Source organism: Arachis hypogaea, chromosome 14 (genome assembly GCF_003086295.3).
Source record: "Arachis hypogaea cultivar Tifrunner chromosome 14, arahy.Tifrunner.gnm2.J5K5, whole genome shotgun sequence".
Classification (NCBI taxonomy): Eukaryota; Viridiplantae; Streptophyta; class Magnoliopsida; order Fabales; family Fabaceae; genus Arachis; species Arachis hypogaea.
The window spans coordinates 6,065,149-6,080,569 of record NC_092049.1 but is presented as its reverse complement, the minus strand read 5'-3'; the positions used below and the strand labels follow the sequence as shown (position 1 = coordinate 6,080,569).

At 33.1% G+C, this 15,421-nt stretch overlaps 2 protein-coding genes across 3 annotated transcripts; one reads left to right on the top strand and one right to left on the bottom strand.

The window, feature by feature from the left end:
- The first annotated feature begins 3,853 nt into the window (after positions 1 to 3,853).
- Positions 3,854 to 4,642, top strand: LOC140178438 (uncharacterized). The gene has a single exon (XM_072215517.1). The coding sequence runs from the start codon at positions 3,854 to 3,856 to the stop codon at positions 4,640 to 4,642; it is 789 nt and encodes a 262-aa protein (XP_072071618.1).
- An 8,507-nt stretch (positions 4,643 to 13,149) lies between these two features.
- LOC112741211 (protein S40-6) lies at positions 13,150 to 15,095 on the bottom strand. 2 transcript variants are annotated; one of them, XM_072213668.1, is made up of 2 exons: positions 14,251 to 15,095; positions 13,150 to 13,548 (listed from the first exon to the last, which is right to left on the bottom strand). In XM_072213668.1, the coding sequence occupies exon 1, from the start codon at positions 14,891 to 14,893 to the stop codon at positions 14,267 to 14,269; it is 627 nt and encodes a 208-aa protein (XP_072069769.1). In that variant the 5' UTR covers positions 14,894 to 15,095; the 3' UTR covers positions 13,150 to 13,548; positions 14,251 to 14,266. The 2 variants fall into 2 exon arrangements, with proteins under 2 accessions (XP_072069769.1, XP_025645882.1); XM_025790097.3 differs by having other exon boundaries at positions 13,150 to 13,575; positions 14,251 to 15,073.
- Positions 15,096 to 15,421: the final 326 nt, after the last annotated feature.

Genomic DNA, 15,421 nt, shown 5'->3' with positions numbered 1-15,421 from the left:
CGGACTCAGTTTTGGAAGGATATTTGGCTACATTGTGGATCCTTAAAAGATCGGTTTCCTAGACTCTTCTCTGTTTCAAACCAATGTGATTCAGTTATTAGAGAGTGTGGGTTTTGGGATAGGTTAGAATGGGTTGGAACTTCCAATGGAGGCGAGAGCTGTTTCAGTGGGAGTTAGACCTTCTGAGTCAGTTGCATGAGATTTTGAGACCTGTGAGGCTAGCAAATAATAGAGATGATAGAGTTGTGTGGAAATATGATAGACTTGGTATCTTTTCAACTAACTCTTGTTTGCAGGTACTACAAGAAGGAATGCTATCAGAGGACGTTACCACTTACAGTTTCACGAAGACCATATGGAAAGGGTTGGTTCCATCAAGGGTGGAGTTGTTTGCTTGGTTTGTCCTGATAGGCAGGGTGAATACCAAGGAACGGCTAAGTCGGTTTGGGATTATTAGCCAGGATGATAAGAGTTGTGTTTTATGTAATAAGGATGTTGAGCAAGTACATCACTTATTTCTTGCCTGTGAATTTGCTTGACAGGTGTGGAGTGCTTGGTTATCTGTGTTTGGCCGACACTGGTCGTTTCCAGAGTTAGTGAAAGACCACTTCCTAAGTTGGACAGATGAGCCGCGTAGAAAAGAGGATCGGAAGGAGCATTTGAGGTGCTTCTGTGCGATCATTTAGCACATTTGGATGGAGAGGAATAGGAGGATATTTCAGAATAAAAGCAAAGGCGTAGAAGATATCATCAACATGACCATGCTGAGCTGCGACGAGTGGAGAGGTGTACATTCCTAGTGTTGTTGATAGCTATGCCGGAGATGACATGCGGATTGATTTTCTTTGAATTATGGTACCGTTTGGAGTTGCCTGCTTGTTTATGTTGTCTGTTGCTATTTGCTCCACATTAGTGTGTTGAGTTCTTTTGCTTTCAAAAAAAAAGTACATAAATAACTTTATAATTGGCATTTGATTTATTGACCATTTATGCAAATTAATCCAGGAAAAATGAGGTCTTTTCTTTTTTTGGTGAATTTTGATTTTCAAGGAAGAAGATATTTTTAAAAAATATATATATTTCTAATCTTGGTTGCTTTTTTAATTGGTGTTTGTCTTAATAAAAAAGGTCTAAACTTTAGTACTTAGCTACTTTGAGGGACCGATGGTTGTGAATTGGAATACATAGCTCGGTTTATCAACTAAATTCTTTCCTTTTCGTTTTCCTTTTTTTTCTTGGCCAGTAGCCAAATTCTCTTTTATTTAATTTTTCATAGCCAATTTTTTTTTAATATTAAAATAGAGTTGATAACTCAAAAGACCTAAATATAAAATAATTGGGATAAAGAAGTCTCTTTTTTATCATAAAAAAAGATATTTATCACGTCTCTAAGAGGAATATTCTAAAAATGTAATCTTAGATATAAATTTAAGCTTTTACACGCAAGACAATTTGTACTTCTGTTACATTCTTTATAGATATTTACAAAATGAATTTTTCATTCTTTCTCCTTTTAGCGGTGAATTTTCTTACGAGCATATTGGGATGATTAGCTAAATTCTTGTCTTTTAGCTTTATGGTAACTGTTTTGGAGTCACATTCAACAATAATTTTTTTCAGCTCCACTATCTAAGCTATTTTCAGTCCTTGTTCAACACCTCAGAATTTTTGCCTTGTAAGCAGAGCAGTCTCCAATGAAGCGAGAAAATTTTGCTATCCATTTACCATTGTTGTCTCTTATTAAACCTCCACATCCAGCTTTCCTTAACTCATTAATTCTTGAGATATCCGTGTTAAAAGTCATCCAATTTTGGAGAGGTGAGTTACATTTGATGTGTAGTTTCTCTCATTTAAAATAGTATTAGAACTATCAATAGTCCCCCTGAGCATTTGGTTATGCCAAGAAAAATTAATGGTATCCTCCTCTCATTTGGTGAGACCCGTTATTTTTTTCTACATACTTATTCAGATATTCTATAGGAAAAATTAGAAAAAATTTAAAATTTTTTGTATTTACAAAATATTTTTTTATTTTGATTCACTAAAACTTAAAAGATTATTATTTTACAGTAATGTTATATGTACAACTATTTTTGTGGCTAAGTTTAATTAAGTTGACATAAGTTCAACAAAAAAATACGCGTACATGCATTACCATTTTTCTTTTTTCGTATCTTGTTAGCGTAATTTTTTTAGAGAGTAGAAAAATTTATTGACATAACACAAAATTTTACATATAGCACAATTTTTTATAGCAAAAATTTTATCAATATAGCATAGAAATTTTTAGAGTAAATACTCTTTCCGGTTCCTAACCATTTGTCCGATGGACTTCCCACCCCCTAAGAAATCTAAAAACCTAAATCGGTCCCTATCTACTTTGATATATGTACGTTCCAGTTCCTGCAACCGGTTCCGAGCAGGTCACTTGCTGATGTGTCAGTAACTTGTCCACGTGGGATTCTCTCCTTCATAATTGAGACAAATCGCCCCCTGGACCTTTATTGAAACGTTGCATTTCATAAAGAGCATTATTCTATAAAACACCTTCCTCTCCCTCATCATTTACATTTGCCCTTAATTCTGAAAATCTTTCTCCTTCCTTCCAAAAGAGTGTTACGTTGAGGACGTGCGAGCATGTTACACCACTGTGTGGGAAGACATTGACTGCATTTGGCAAATTTCTTTGAAACGGTAAGGAATGCTTCATTCTCTTCTACTTACTTTATCTTTTACTGTAGTCAAGTTGAGGAGTGTGTCAGATAGTGGGAGTAAAATTAGCTTTAATAACTCAGTTCTCCTCTGCATGGTGATTATGGGTGGATGGGGTGAAGCACTAGCTTTGTTTGATGAGTTAGGGTTGTTGCGAAACTATAACAGTGATGTTAACTTTGAAAGTTTCTACCTTTGTGTTTACTGATGAGTTAAGAATTCTTAACTGATAGACATTGTAGTCTATTTGCTCTTGATTAAGTTTGAAGTTTAGCTCTGTTACTGAGTTGTGGTTTGGATTTTTACAGATGTGTGTTTATTGTCCCTATTTTTCATCATGGTGGGAGACTGAAGAAAGATTCAAATAGAGTGTTACGATACGTAAATGGAAAGATTGAGAAATTTCCACCCATGCATAGATGTTGATTTTGTCAACAAGAAGGATTTAGAAGAACACTTCAGGGGATTAGGTTATCCAGAATACAAAGAAATTTACTGGCTTGATCCAGCAGCAAAAAACTTGGAGTTTGGGCTTCATATGCTTAAGGGTGACCAGGATATTAATGACATGTGTGAAGCCACCCTAAGTTGTCCAGATAGAAATGAGTTCTACATCTACTTTGAGCACCCAGTAAGTCAACCAATGGCAGTCGAACCAGAGCCAGAACCAAAGGAAGAGCCCGTTGTGTTCACAGATGATTCTTCATCGGATAACAGATACGAGAGTGCCGAGGATGAGGCCTACAAGCCTCCTCCTCCTGGTTATGAGACTGATAGTTGTGATATTGAGTCACCAAAAAGACGTGAAAAAAAAACAAAGGAAAATGCATCGGTGTCTCCATCAAACAAGAAGAAAGTGTCACCTAAGAAAAATGGTAAGAAATCGTCAAAGAGGTATACCGGGAAGAGGAGGAAGAGACATGTACTATATGGTGAATCTAGTAAAGAAAATCGAACTGAGACACCTCCGAGTGGGTTGGGTTCTGCCCAAGGGCCAGTAGAAACAGATATGGGAGGGCCAGTAGAAGATGAATTAGGAAGTTCAGTAGTGGTTAATGAGAAGAGTGACAGTGATGACTACAACTATGAATATGCTTCTGAATAGTGTCATACCTCGGTATCTTCTGAGGATGAGAGGACAATGCATGGACTTGATTTCAGTGAAGAAAATGAATATGGAGAGGTTCAGTTTGAGCTTGGAATGCAATTTTTGAGTATGGAGACATTTAAGAAGGCCTTGAAGGATGTATTTGTCTGGGATGGAAGAGATTGCATGTATATCAAGAATGAGAAGGAGAGGATCAGGGCTAGATGTGCAGAGAAAAACTGTCCATGGTTGATATACGTGGCAAGGAACTCAAAAATAATGGAATTTGAGATAAAAACATTTCACAACAAGCATACATGTGGAAGGGATTATGGAAGCAACTTGGCCGATTGGGCATGGGTCATAGATAAGCTAGAAAAAAAGTTGGCAACACAGGCTAAGCTGACACCGAAGAAAGCAACGGAGCATATGAAACAGGACCACAATGTTCAGGTCCATCCAAAAATGATCCAAAGGGCTTTGAAAGCAGCTAGGGAAATTGTTGTTGGAAATGACAAGGCACAATATGAAAAGTTGTGGGATTATTTACAAGAGTTGCATAGGAGTAACCCAGGCAGCACGGCTGACATGTGTGTTGACCCAATTCCACAGTCTCTACTGCTGTTTGATAAAATTTACATATGCTTAGATGCATGCAGAAATGGATTTGTTAAGGGTTGTAGACCACTAATAGGCCTAGATGGATGCTTTTTAAAGGGGTATTATGGAGGCCAACTCCTAACTGCAATGTCACTTGATACCAACAACCATGTATTCGTTATTGCATATGCTGTGAGAAAACACAGAGAACTGGATGTGGTTCTTAACTCGGCTACAGGATGATTTGGGAGACCATCAAGTGCGCAGATGAAATCTCATGTCCGACTAACAGAAGGTAACAACATTTGCCAATCTATTCTGATATTGTTTATAATTCTGCAGAGTATAGTTGGATTATAGTGTTAATGCTGTTTATTAGAGTGTATAAAGAAGTCTGTAGCATGTAATTGGGTTATATCAAGTCATAATTAGACCTCTATTGCATATATTGGATTATAATTAGATGTTTGTAACAATTATAATTGGCATATAATTTTTTGTTTTATAAATACAATTCTGCACAATATAGTTGACTTATAATTAGTTTATAGCTATAGACTTTTGTTGCATATATTGGATTATAATTAGATGTTTGTAATAATTATAATTGGCATATAATTTTTTGTTTTATAAATACAATTCTGCACAATATAGTTGATTTATAATTAGTTTATAGCTATAGACTTCTGTTGTACATGTTGGATTATAATTAGATGTTTGTAACAATTATAATTGGTATATAATTTTTTGTTTTATAAATACAATTCTGCACAATATAGTTGACTTATAATTAGTTTATAGCTATAGACTTCTGTTGTACATATTGAATTATAATTAGATATTTGTAACAATTATAATTGGCATATAATTTTTTGTTTTATAAATACAATTCTGCACAATATAGTTGACTTATAATTAGTTTATAGCTATAGACTTCTATTATACATGTTGGATTATAATTAGATATTTGTAACAATTATAATTAGTTTATAGCCATAGGCTTAAGTTGCTTATAATTGGTTTATATCAGTGACTTCTATTACCAGCAATTGGTTTATAATTAGATGTCTGTAGCAATTATAAATGGTTTATATTTGATTTTTAAACCATCTTTGCAGGGATTTATGGGTGCAGCAAAGGAATTCATGCCCTATGCACACCATAGAAATTGTGTGCTGTACATTTGGAAGAATCTTCAACAAATATGGAATAACAAGCAGATAAAGGGATGTTATGGCATGCTGCCAAGTACACTACTCAGGTGCAGTTCAAAGCATCAATGGAAAAGTTTAAAAGTGTGAGCCATAGAGGATGGGAGTATATGAATCAATTTGACCCAGGAGTTTAGTGCAAGGCAAATTTCAGTCATGGTCCGAAGAATGACAGCCTCACCAATAACATGTGTGAGGTTTGAAATTCTATGATAGTTGAGGCTAGGGAGAAGCCGATTCTAACAATGTGTGAAGAGATAAGGTGTACAATAATGAAAAAGATGGACAAGCACAAGAGGATTCTAGGGAGGTACACTGAGAAATTGGCACTAGCGCAGCAGTGGAGGCTTGACAGGCACATTAAACCACAGAGTCATAAATGGAATGCACAATGGAACGGAGATAATGACAGGGTTCTATTTGAAGTTACTAAGGAAAAACACAAATTGGGCGCCAATCTCCAACAATATACATGCACTTGCAATGCATGGCAGTTGACAGGTAAACATTAATTATTAATTCTTGTCTTGTTATTTTCTTTTAGCTTACCATATTTATGTTATTGTTGCTGTTGTCTAGGGATACCATGTGTCCACGCAGTTGCTGCTATCTCTAGGTTGAGGATCAAGGCTGCTGAAGACTTTGTGAGCCCTTATCTCACTATGGATGCTGTGAGGAAAACATATGACTTGTGTGTAAATCCAGTGAACAGCAAAAAATTTTGGGAGAAGACAAACCATCCAAAGCCACAACCTCCTAGGATAGTAAGACTAGCTGGTCGTCCAAAGAAACGTCAGACTGAATCCGGTGCACCCCTTCCCCCCCCCCCCAGTGATTGGCGACAAAGTGAGAAGAACTTTTAGGTAACGTGTAGCAAATGCGGGGAGAAGGGGTATTATTATAAAACATGCAAGGGAGCACCAGTTAAACCTGACTGGCAACCAAAAAGGAAGAAGGCAAAAGAGGCTAGCAAAGCTTTGGTTGTGATGACTGAAAATGTAGCTCTTGCCCTTCTCCCTATAGGGAATGTGGCTGGTATTGATGGTGGTGTAAATAACATACTTGTTGAAGAACCTGAACCTATTAACCTGGACCCTCTTGTAAGTTTTCTATTTTTAGACAAGTATTTTGTAAGTTATATAGATTTTGGGTTGTGTCTTTGAGTATTCACAATGAGTTAATATTTGTAAACATATGTGGCTGCAAAACATGTTTCTGTGATATAGGATAAGGCTAGGAAAAACAAAAAAAAATGCCAAAGAGGTTGCATATAGAGCCAGATGAGATAAACATTTCACAAACTGCCCCAACTGCAGAGGTAAATAGACACACCATAGTTCTTAACTTTTTTTTAAACACAAAAGATGCAGTTTTGGAGCCCATATGTGATTCACTATTGTTTTACCAGGTTCTAGGAACTGATCAAACTGCTCTAATGAATCAGGCCACAACTCATGCTCCAAAGGCTCATCCCCCTTCTGCAGCTTCAAAGTTTAGGCCCAAATAGAGTGTCAGAAGGCCCCCAGGTCCTCCAGTGTAGCCCAACGCACCTACTCACAATGTACAAGTCCAACCAGAAGGACAAGTCTTACAGAGAACCTCTCTTGCAATCTCTAATGAAACTCTGGCAACAGCTAGCACTGGGACCTCATCAAGGCTATTCAAGTTCATTCCAACTCCAAGAATGAAGCCTCCACAAAAAAAACAGTGAAAGAACTTGCTATTTGGATATTATGTTGTTTAGGGAATGTAGAACTTTAGTTATTTTGGTTAAGTTTGATGTTATGATTAGGTTCTGATTTGAAGTCTACATAATACTCAGGGTTGATTTAGAGATACTATCAATTTTTTTGGTATTTATTTTAGTATAAAGTTGAAAAACATACATGGTCTTATGAGTGAAACTCTGGAGCTGTTCATATTTTAGAGCGAACTTTTTGTGAAACACTCATGGTTTGGTTTGTGAATCAATGAATCGCTTTATATATTAGTTTCAACTTTTATGAAACTCTCATGAATTGGAGTGAAATTCTAAATGTGTCACATATTTGAATATTTACATTGTTATCTTCATAGACATGTGTTTCACAATTACATAATGATACAATATGATAATATCTCAATACACTATTTTAACTTCTACTAACTACATGAAATAACATACATTAAGTATCACTAAGTTAGAGTAAATAACCATAACATGAGTTGTTGTCTTCATACAAGCCATGAATTTTAACCATAATACATTAAGTAATTGTCTTCTATTTATATAACTTTTCACACTAAATCAAATTCACATTTTTCTCAATGAATCCATTGAAAATTGATGAAATTATAAGTGTAACTGCAATTTCAATTAAAAAAGTGGTTAAGGTTCTGCATTTGGTGTTGCCTCCAAATGTTTTTTCAATTTCCTGCTTCGCCATCATTACTTCCAGTGCCTCCAATCTTTCCTCCATCGTCTTCAAGCTTTCAACCACTCCATTCTGATTGACATCAGCTTTATGTGAATATGACTCAATATATTCATCAAGCCAAACAAAGTATTTGCAATGTGGAGCTGCGGTCTGCAACAAATAATACTCCATGGTAATGGCAACAAATTTTGAAACAAAGCTAAAATTGAAAAATAATTACCCTAAAATAAGAGCAACAAAAAAAAGCCTGTTCAGATTTTCTGCAGTGCTAGATTGAAACAATATTGCATATGTGCCGCAATGATATCTGGTATTACAAATCTTTTCTTGCCTTGGTTTGCCTTTTCTCCTATACTCCCAGTAGAACCCAGAGTCGGACTCCAGCACAAATTCTTCCCAGCTTCACTGCTTTCCTCCACGGTTCGTGAAGAAAAGTCTCTGACTTTCATAGCCATATTCTTCTTCAGGAGAAAAGTCCTTATCTTTACTCTACACAACGAAGAATAAAGAAAAAACCCTAAATAACAATAAACACCCAGGAGATAACTACTCTTTATGAAACGCAACGTTTTAACAAAGGTCCAGGGGGCGATTTGTCTCAATTATGAAGAAGAGAAACCCACATGGACAAGTTACTGACACATCAGCAAGTGACCTGCTCGGAACCGGTTATAGGGACTGGAACGTACATATATCAAAGTAGATAGGGATTGATTTGGGTTTTTAGATTTCTTAGGAGTGGAAAGTCCATCGGACAAATGGTTAGGGACCGGAAAGGGCATTTACTCAAATTTTTACACATAGAACATAGATTTTTATCCATAGCACATAATTTTTTGCCCCTAATATAATTTGTTGGTTGAGTGAGCCATATTTTAAACATGTGATGTTTCAAATATTTTTGTGTTGTACAGTGAAATTTCTGTGATGTATCTATATTGTTGCTTAGGTATAAATATTTTGGATATATAGTTCTTCATAAATTTTTTGTGTTGTGCATTAAAATTTCTGTGTTGTGCATTAAATTTTATTTGTTGTATACTAAAATTTTTGTGATGTGTGTATTTTGTTAATTAGATGTCAATATTCTAGACATGTATACTTTTAAAAAAGCTTGTTCTTAGATTTTAGTGCGATTAATATCGCTCGGACCATTCATTGTAGTTCTTAGAATCTAATTTGAGAGATATAATTGAAACTCCAGAATTTTCTTTAGGTCGGAGAAAGAACATCTTGACGGATCAGAAAGGAGACTTACGTTGTTACGATTTATCTGTGAGTGTAGTTGTGATAGTTGATTGAGCGGTTGCGATAAAAGGTGAACGCCAATTTCTGAAAAAACACTTTTTTTAGAATTTGAATCTACCATGAAATTTTCGAAGAGATGAACAAATTAAAATATTCTCTTTGCTTATTTGATCGGAGTCATCGTCTTATACAATTGCAATAATAGAAGCGATGTATTTTCATTAAATTTTATAGTATGAGCTGTGCAAAAAAAGGATGAAAAAAAGAAAGAGAAAAACTCAGAGTAGTACGACAAAGTCTTGAAGCTTTGAGCCCAGTAATAATGAACAGACAGAGAAAAACGATAATATATAGATAAAAGAAATAACAACACTAATTCTTAGAGTTTTACTGTAACTACTATGTATATATACAAACTCTAACTAACTAAAATATATATTTTTTTTGAAATAAAAAGCTCAACACAACAAGGTGGAGCATCAACGTCTCAACAGAAAAGTACGAAACAGATAAGATAAACTAATTCCTAATCATCTTCGACAAAAGTTATCAACAACCCAAAAGATCAAATATCACTCCACTCTTTGTAACTACTCCTGTAACACCTGATTATTGATTCCTGAAAATTCTGTCATTCCTTTTCAACCAAGTGCTCCAAATGATAACAATGAAACCAAACTCACCAATATTCTATTAATTTGACTGCACAATTGACCCCATGAACCACGTAAACTTACTGTCATTCAACTCTATATCTACCTGTTCGATAATGTTGTTAACACACTAGCACCTTTTCTTTCTTCCAACTGCACAACCTCATTGAAGACACCCATATAGCAAAAAAAACCTTAATTATATATTAAAAAAAAAAAAGATCGAAATCCAACATAACTTTGCACTTCCTATGCCCAAAAATATCTTCCTATTTTTTTTTTAAATTTAATAAGCTTTATTGTTTTCATTTTGTGTTGATTTTTCTTATTATACAAATTTAATAACTCCTTTCATGCACGAGATAAATTATAATTTGTAAAACTAAAATAAATATGTTAATTATATAATTATAAGTTATAACTGAATAATTTTTAAAAATTTATTTTTAAAAAATTAGCCAAACTAAAATTAGTTTTAAAATAATTAATAACTGATATACCTAATAATATTAAGAATAATATAATATGCTAATATATTTATAGAGACCAAATTCCAAATACAAGATAATTATATGGGTCATAGACCTATTTAAGACAATATATTATGCATAGTTATATAATATAGCTATTATGCATTGAAAATCTTCGTTAAAATAATTATTATATAATTACATTTACATGATGACAACAAGTCAACAACAATAAAAATGTTTATTTATAATATAAAAATTATGAGTTATACTTAATGTATACTAATGTAAATTTAATAGCAAAAGTGTTATGTGTAAATATAAATGTAAGTTGTAACATGTGAGTAAGTGAGTTAGTCCATTGTAAACCAATACCAATAAATACTAGATTAATTTATTAGAGTGTATTTAGTTTAGTGTTTGTAGTATCAAACTCACGGTTAATTTTCTTAAAAATTTTATCCTTTTTTTTGTTATTGTTCTCTTTTTTAACGCAAACGTAATTTTGTAGTCCAATCCACGTTCACCTAAAACTAAAAATTCTAGTTTTTAGGTTTATTTTTCTTAACTAACAAAATTTATTTTTTATCTATTAATTTTGTCCTTTATTATTCATATCATAAATTTTGTTAATATTTTTTTCTTATAATATTTTTTTCTAATGTTCTCTCATGCATATTGTTATTTTTTATAGAGTTTTTATTGTTTTTTATTTATATGAATTTTCTATTTTTTTTTTACGACTCTTGTTATTTCTTTTTTATATGAACAATTTTTTTTATTTTGTATTGTGGTTTTATTAATTCCATTAAAAATACTAAATTAAAAATTAACATAAAAATAATATTAAAATCATAAGTAGTGAAAATTTATAGCTAAAATAGAATTAGAAAAAGAGTATTAGAATTTATTTAAACATTCAAAATAAAATAATAAGATAATATAAAATAATTATTTAAAGTCATATTTTTTAGTAATTTTTTATTTAATTTTTAAATAATATAATTCAAATAATATTTAATTTATTATAATTTATTTTTTTATAAAAATTTATCAAATATAAACCACATTAACTCTTTTTAATCAAAATTAATTTTATAAAATTAATTTTATGTAAATTTTCATTTATAATATAAATTTCAATCCAAACACACCCCACTAACATTCTTAGAATGTCAAAAGTTAGTGAATTTAATATAACCCATCTTAGTTAGTTGATTTATCTCATAAAATTTGTAAATTTATTTTTAATCTATTAAGGTGAAGAAGATTATGATTAATTCATATTCTTTACTAAATCTGAAATTATTCACCCAAAGCTAACTTCTAGATATCAACATCACTGCCGTTACATAATTAATAAAAAATAATAAGGGGAAAATGTTTCGGGGAATAATCCAGTCATAATTCCTGCCAACTCCCAATGGCTCCATCAGATGTCTATTATGAATTTATGAGATTGAATCATTGCAATGCCAAATTTGAGAGTTTTGACCCTGTAAAACTTAATCAGTTTATCCTATTTAAGGTATATACAAGGTAAACATCATAAAACGAAATAGATTTTAAAATGGTTTCTTATCTATTTTTATCATAATAGTTTTTCATTTTTATATATTTTGTATTAGAAGTTTTTGTAGAATAATAATTCATATCTTTACAAATGCTATATTAAATTACAATAAGTTTGTATTTTTTATTTCTTTTAAAATTTAAACTAATAAACAAATATATAAGAATAATTATATATTTAATAGTATGTAGTTACTCTTTTATAAAAAAATAATAGAATTTAATATTCATGTACAATGTAAAAAATTACGTGTATATATATAATCGTTTACATACCAAAAAAACAGCAATTTTCAATTCTATTATTTAAAGAATATCTAAATATATAAATTTAATTAAATAAATTTGTAAAAAAGTTACTCTATAAATACAGGAACACATCAACCTTAAATTCAATATAGTTACGATAATATCAGAAAGATAATAATTTAAAATTATTTTATTTTACTTAATATCTATAATTTTATATATGTGATATTTATAATTGTATAATTATATATATTTTTTTTTGGTGACTTGTATAATTATATATTTAATATTATCTAATTATTTTAATAGTAACTAAAAAATATTAAATAAAATTACTTTTAGCTGTTTTGAATTAATTTTCTATTATTTCTTAAATATTTTTTTATAGTAATAGTTTTCTCCCTACAAGTCAAACATTATTGCTTTGATATGCCGTTTGCTTCCACGATTCTTACGGGAATTTGTTAATTACGATTCGTTTGAAAAAAAAAACAAGGGCATGTATTATATATTACAAGAATATTATTTGTACATTAAAATCAATTATTAATGTATTTGTATATAAATATATGTATAATTTAATTTATTTTTAGTATATATTTATATTGTAACATATATTTTATACTGATAGCTAATTTTAGTGACTGATTTTAATATACATATAATATTTCTTTATATATTAATATAATATTTAAATCCTCTTAAGTTACTTTTACATTTTTGTATATAAAATAATAAAATGGGAGGATAATTAATTATCGTAAGTAAATCTCGTTGAAAAATCCAAAATTAATTATCTATTTTTTTGTATCAGAGTATCTATCGGCTTGAAAATCTAATGACTAATCCTTTGATACTGTAGAAGTATAAAGTGAACAATTCTCTCAGGCAAGCAAATTTCATTCTCAATATCGAATCTAAAAAAGATGGTTAAGAAACACAAATTTTCATCTATCTTTGCCAACTTGCGTTGATAATTATCTGCTTATTTTATCGATTACATCAAATGGAAATGGAACTTGATATTTTTTTTCCCTCATACCAAATTCGGCCCATATCTCAAAAAGATAGAGTTGTAATAAGCATTTATGTGATTCTCAATATTTGCATAAGAACCACCCAACCAAAGTGCCTTCAAAACATTCTCTCAGTTAGTAAGGTGGTGTTGCCTGTCTCATTGATTCAATACTTAAACACTCTTATTAATCAACTATATACTACTATTTAATTAAACTAAATTAACAATAAATTGATTTCTGTCTGTAGTGGCCTGGTAGGTCATCTCGTTTGAAGGAAAAACCAAGCATCTCTTTCTGTTTTGGCGTTCATCTTCATTCAAACACGGAAGAATGAAAACTGAATTTGTCAAAATAAAATTTGAAATATATATTATAAAAAAAAACCAATATCTAAGATGAAAAATATGGTATTATTATGGTCTAATAATAACAGATTTGAATAGTTACAATATTACAGATGATAAAACATAATTTGAGAGTGCCAATAAAACCCCAAAATGCAATCAGGTTCTTAAGACTATAGCTTATGATGATCTTAATTCAGAAAAATTCAAAGATTCCAAATACATGCTTAATTAAAATGCTTAGGCTCACTCGCCACTGAGTTGAACTCTCTTTTTCATGTGAGTCCACCCAAACCGAATCATTGCCCACAAAAGCCACTCGTTCAAGTAGAAACTTGAAACCAACCCCAAAACCGAAAGGAAATAAAAATGAAACAGAATAATATTATTTTAACAACTTAAAATTATCAAACAACTTTAAGATGAGTAACAAAATAGTGGATTGAGAGAAAATATACCTTGCCACACAAAATGTACAGGATCCACCCTTTTATTACTCAATTTAAAATTGTCTAACAAATTATTGCTATTAAAATAGTATTACTCAAAAAAAAAAAAAAAAACTAAATCTATTTTGCAATTTCCAGAACTAACCACCGCCACCTCCTTTAATCTAAACAATAATTAACAATATTCAACTCAATTACAAACCGGTTCGAATCGCTTACCCCAACCAACCGGATTTCATCCATCGAACCCGGTCTGGCTCCAAACGGCATCACGTACCCGGCTCATGTCCCGGCCCTTCAAGGTTCGCCCGACTCCCTCGAAAACCGAGTTCGCCGCCGCCTTCCGGCTTCGTGCCAAGTACTCATGCGGCGGAACCATCTCCGACGCGCCGTCGTCAAAATCGTCATCCTCGCCACCGCCGTGCAGCGACTCGGCCGAGTCCACTCGGAGTATCTTGCTCCAATCCGGCACGTTAACTGGCGCCGACGTCGCCACGTGGCGCCCCCTCGGCGAAGCCGCAGCAGTACCGCCGTCGCGAGGGCGGAACTGGTGTACGACTCTTGGCGTCGCCGCAGCATTGCAAGCCGGATCCTCAAACGCCAGCGACAATCCACCGGATTGTCGGTGACCATCGTGGGAAATCCGGCGACGGTACGTCGCGCCACCGCCACCGTTTGACTCCGCAGCGGAAATTGTCTCCCAATCGGCGTAAGCTGCGGTGGCGGCATCGGTATCGTCCGCCGTGGACCAGATGTCCTCTTCCCGGAGCTCCGATGGATCTCCGGCGGACGATTGGGCCTGGGGGTAGGTTCCGAGGAAGCGATCGCTACGGCTGGTGGTTAGCTTGCGACCCTTGGCCATGTCCGGCTTCGGAATTGGGTAGCGCCACGGAGGGGAGTGGCGGTGGTTATTTTATTGTGGAGCAGGGAAAGTAGGGAGTATTGGTACAACTACGAACTCATTTGCACTCCTTTCATTCGGATTAGTGCATTAAGCTTGCAGCAGAAAGTGCCACTACCTCTGTATATATAACTTTTTGCAATTTCATTTGCATTTGAGTTTCGGCTTCATTTTCCCTGAATTTCCTTCCTTGTATTTTTTATTTTTTATTTTCTAAAAAATGGAATAGTGAAATGGTGACGACACAAAACTAAAAATACAAAAATAAACAACTTAGTACATACAAGTAATGAAAATATGTTGACGTAAAACCCGAATAGCACGCTCCGCGGGATTGTGTGGCATCACTCGCCAACTTTTTCTTTTCTGGTGACTTTTGTTCTGCGGGATTAAGTTGGATTTTTAACCATGCGTTGCGTTTCTGTTACTGTGGAAATTAATTGATACGATAAAGGTAAGTGGTCTGTGGTCAAGTGATTTCCAAATCAA